Source organism: Octopus bimaculoides, chromosome 28 (assembly GCF_001194135.2).
Source record: "Octopus bimaculoides isolate UCB-OBI-ISO-001 chromosome 28, ASM119413v2, whole genome shotgun sequence".
Taxonomy (NCBI): domain Eukaryota; kingdom Metazoa; phylum Mollusca; class Cephalopoda; order Octopoda; family Octopodidae; genus Octopus; species Octopus bimaculoides.
In genome coordinates, this window is record NC_069008.1 from 1428020 (window position 1) to 1431969 (window position 3950).

Consider the following 3950-nt stretch of genomic DNA (forward strand, 5'->3'; position numbering starts at 1 on the left):
GCAGCTCTGTGCGCCTTGGGTATGTGCTGTGGTTTGCTGTGATGCTCTTATGGTTACTGTATTGAAAGTGTTTTGCGTAGGATGTGTGCAGTGCCCAGTAGTGCAATTTTCTGTATGTTATATATATTTGTAAGTCCTGGTGTTTTTGTTATGTATTTGTCTGAATATTTTTTTATTATACCTAAGGCACCTACTATGATAGCAATTGTTTCTGTTTTTAGACTCCACATTCGAGTTATCTCTATTTCCAGGTCTTTGTATTTTGAAAGTTTTTCCATTTCTTTTAGAGAAACATTGTCATCTGCTGGTATTGATACATCAATTATTATTATTATTATTATGTTAATAATACTTTTTTGTTCTTAATTTTAAAGGATCTTGATTTTGAGGTGGATCTCGATCACAACCACCAAGACGGTCTTCTTCTGAACACCATCGCCAGCACGATGAAGATTATGTACGCCAGCGGCAAAAGCATCAAGCTGAACTTCAAGCAAAACGCTCAGAGAGAAAACGACAAAAATAGATCTGGCGGAGTGGGAGATATGAAAAGTTGTAAAACAGTTTTAGAGGTAACACATCTAAAGCAGAAAATGAGCATCAGTTACCAATTCAAGAAAGAATATTTTCGTAACTACGAGAACTCATTGTCCGTGAACTGGTTTGACGGAAAAGAGGTTAGCTTCAAAAATAAATACATACAGCATGATGATGAAGTGATTACCATAAAGAACAACCTGTTATTACCAAATCAGAAACAGATTTCACTTGACTGTTCATTTGCTTTCATTGAGAATCGTTACAAGCTTGGTGGTGCATTTATGGCAGAGGCAGGCGCAATATCACGAGATCAGCACAGTTATGCTTTCGATGGTGATATTTCTTTGAAACACGAATCTTTTGATGCTAACTTTTCGGTTGGCTGGGCTCCGTCGAAGGAGGTGAAGGTGAAGATAAATCGTTCGTTGTACAAGACGAGTAGCAGTACCTCTGCTGTGGTCACACTTGAATTGTTCCTGCCTTTGAAGACCGTGAAACATGTGACCTACACTTGCACTGTCACTTATATGCGTGATTCATTGACAATAAAGTATGAAACGAAATTCAAAGACTTCCATAGTTTGGTGACTTGGAAATGGTATTATAATACACTAAATGTCGAGTACACAGAGACTCGGGATAATAAAGGAAAGAAAAGTTTGGTTCATTATAAACTGGTTAATAACGAGAAAATGTTTAAGTTTTTAACTGAATTGCAAGATAAAGACATTCATTTTCGGCTCAAAACTTCACTGGATAAAGATATTGTGAAAAACTTCCAGTTTGACTTTATATATAACATTAACAATGTTCAAATGCAATCAGATATTCAGGCAGTTCATGACCTGAGAAATTTCAATTTCTTTTCTAATGGTACAGCTCGGATAACAGTAGGGAACAAAGATATTTTCAACTCAATGTATTCTGCCGTGAAAAAATCAGACAAAACTAATATAAAAGGAAATTTTGAGCTGAAAATGCAGAAGAAACATCACAAGGGAAAAACTGAATTTGTGTTAACCAGAGTGAAAGAGGACATTAATGGTAGATTTAGTGTCCATTACAATGATGAACTGATCTGTTCTCTGAGTCAGTCATACAAACATAAACAGGATGATATTTCATCAAAGACTGAAATGGCTTTGTTCACTGGTGAAGTCCTAACCATTAACACAGATGTGAAGCTGTCAAGACGGAAGACACTTCGTTCAGAAATTTTGCTGAAAAGAGCAGATAAGTCAGTAGCAAATATGACAATTGAAAGTTCTTTGAAATATGAAGCATCAAAATCATTAGACGCCAAGTTGCAGATAACCACCAACCATCAATATCTGAATAACTACTTCACACATTTAGTCTATCGAAAGAAGAAAGACGTTGACAAGGTAACCAGCAAAATGAATATATTTGGTACCAAAATAAATACTGTGGCATCATTGGAAGGTAGTGACTGGTTAAAAAAATCATTGAGTTTCAAGGTTAACAGAAATGGGTTCGATGTGGTATCCATATCTGGCAACTATGAATTTGATCCCGTTGGTGACCTTGTGATTTATGTGAAAGGATCTACTAAGCAGATCTCAAAACTCGATCAATTTGGCTTTAGTTTGCAACACGCGGTCTCATCTCGAGCTCTTGCTAAATCAAAAGAGAAAAACCATTTGCAGATTGAAGCGTTCACTAAGATAGATGGCGAGAAATATGAATTCATAACTAAAGGGAAATATTTCACGAATCTTCTTGTTACAGTTTCCACTCCATCTCCAAGTAACAGCTTCTTACTGAATATGGAACACAACTATAAAAACAGAATCGACATAGATATGAAACTAATATACAATGATGTTCCTTATGTAATCAATTTCCAGAAAGCAGAATTACGATCTGACATGAAATTCACTGCCTCTTTACCACCATTTAAGGAATTCAAAGTGAATTTTAGTGGTGGAGTGGGCAAAAACAAAAAGGGTGATTTCAAATTTAGGGCCTCTTATAGTAAACATTTTATGCAGACAGATATATCGGTCTCTTTCAGAAACTTTTTGGAAATGTCACTCGTCGGCTCTTTTGACATTTTGTCTGTCACCGGATCAGCAGAAGTGAAACTCACACACTATCTGGATCAACTGTTTACCCAGTTTTCTGTCGACCTCAAATATGATGTGCAGCAGATCACTTTTGAGATAATGGCCAAGCGTGAAGTTTTCATTGTGAAGTTGAACACTCCTTATGACTTTACCATCAGTGCGGAGATCAATGATATGAGCATTGCTTCAACTGATTTGAAACTCATTGCCAAAACTCCGTGGAGCAATAAAAGGACAGTGAAATATTTCCATAAGAAAAAGGACTATGAGAACACTTTGGAGATTGGTTTGAATGTGAAAAATACTAACAACGTCCCAGAGTTCACAATGGATGCAAACTTCAACTTGGAACCCGTGTACAAGGCAGACGTGGTCGTGACTCGTGAGAACAAATCGAAGAAGTACACTTTAATGGCAACACTTGATCCACAAATGCCTGAAAGGACAGGCAGTCTCCATGTGGAACTACCTGAGGAAGTGATGCCTGGGAAAGTTTTCGACGCCAACTTCAAACAAGACAGTTCCAGTTTCTCCGCTTCATTTGTCTACCATAGAATGGAATATGAAATCGAGCTGAAATCCCAGCGAGATAAGTATCTTGCCAAAATCAAATGCAACTGGGACAAAGATGATAAAATCAGTAAATTTGTTGCTGATATTCAGTTCCTGAATAAATACAACTTGAAAAAGCTTGAAGTGACAATCAACCACCCTGCTCGCAGTTTTGGCTTCTCTGTTGAGGTGAAAGCTTCCAGAGAAATGGCACAGATACTGACGAACATCCACTGGGACATTGAAAAGGGCAAAAAAATTACTTTTGCCATCGGTGGCATCCGACGGGAGGTCTACCTCAAAATTTTCTATCCTCAGCGTATCCTGAAATTCGTAGTGGGTTTCGATGACACCAAGACAACACGACCATTTATGGTGGCCTTCTTATGGGATGCAGATCGAGATGACAACAAGAAACTGATGCTGACTATCCATACCATGAAGCGTGACGGTTCTTTTAGTTCGGATGTTGCGGTCAATCTTATGTCAGTGAAAAAGGTGAGGTGATTCTTTGAGTGTTACTTGAAACAAGTGTCGATCTGCCCTGTTACCAACACAACCACCACCACTAACATAACTACCACCACCACTATCACCACTATTATCAACACCAATACTGCCATCATCACAACCACCACCACCACTACCACTACAACCACCACTGCTGCCACCATTATCAATACTACTACTACCACCACCACAACTGCCACCACCACCACCACCACAACCGCCACCACTACCAGCACCACCACCACCACCACAACCACCACC

At 38.5% G+C, this 3950-nt stretch overlaps 1 protein-coding gene across 1 annotated transcript in view; it reads left to right on the top strand.

Annotated features, from left to right (window-relative positions):
• The window catches only part of LOC106870588 (uncharacterized), a 27409-nt gene that overhangs the window by 22744 nt on the left and 715 nt on the right, over positions 1-3950 (top strand). The window contains exon 13 of the mRNA XM_014916718.2: positions 375-3677. Within this exon, the coding sequence (XP_014772204.2) occupies positions 375-3677 (3303 nt within the window). The remainder of the gene's footprint in view (positions 1-374; positions 3678-3950) is intronic.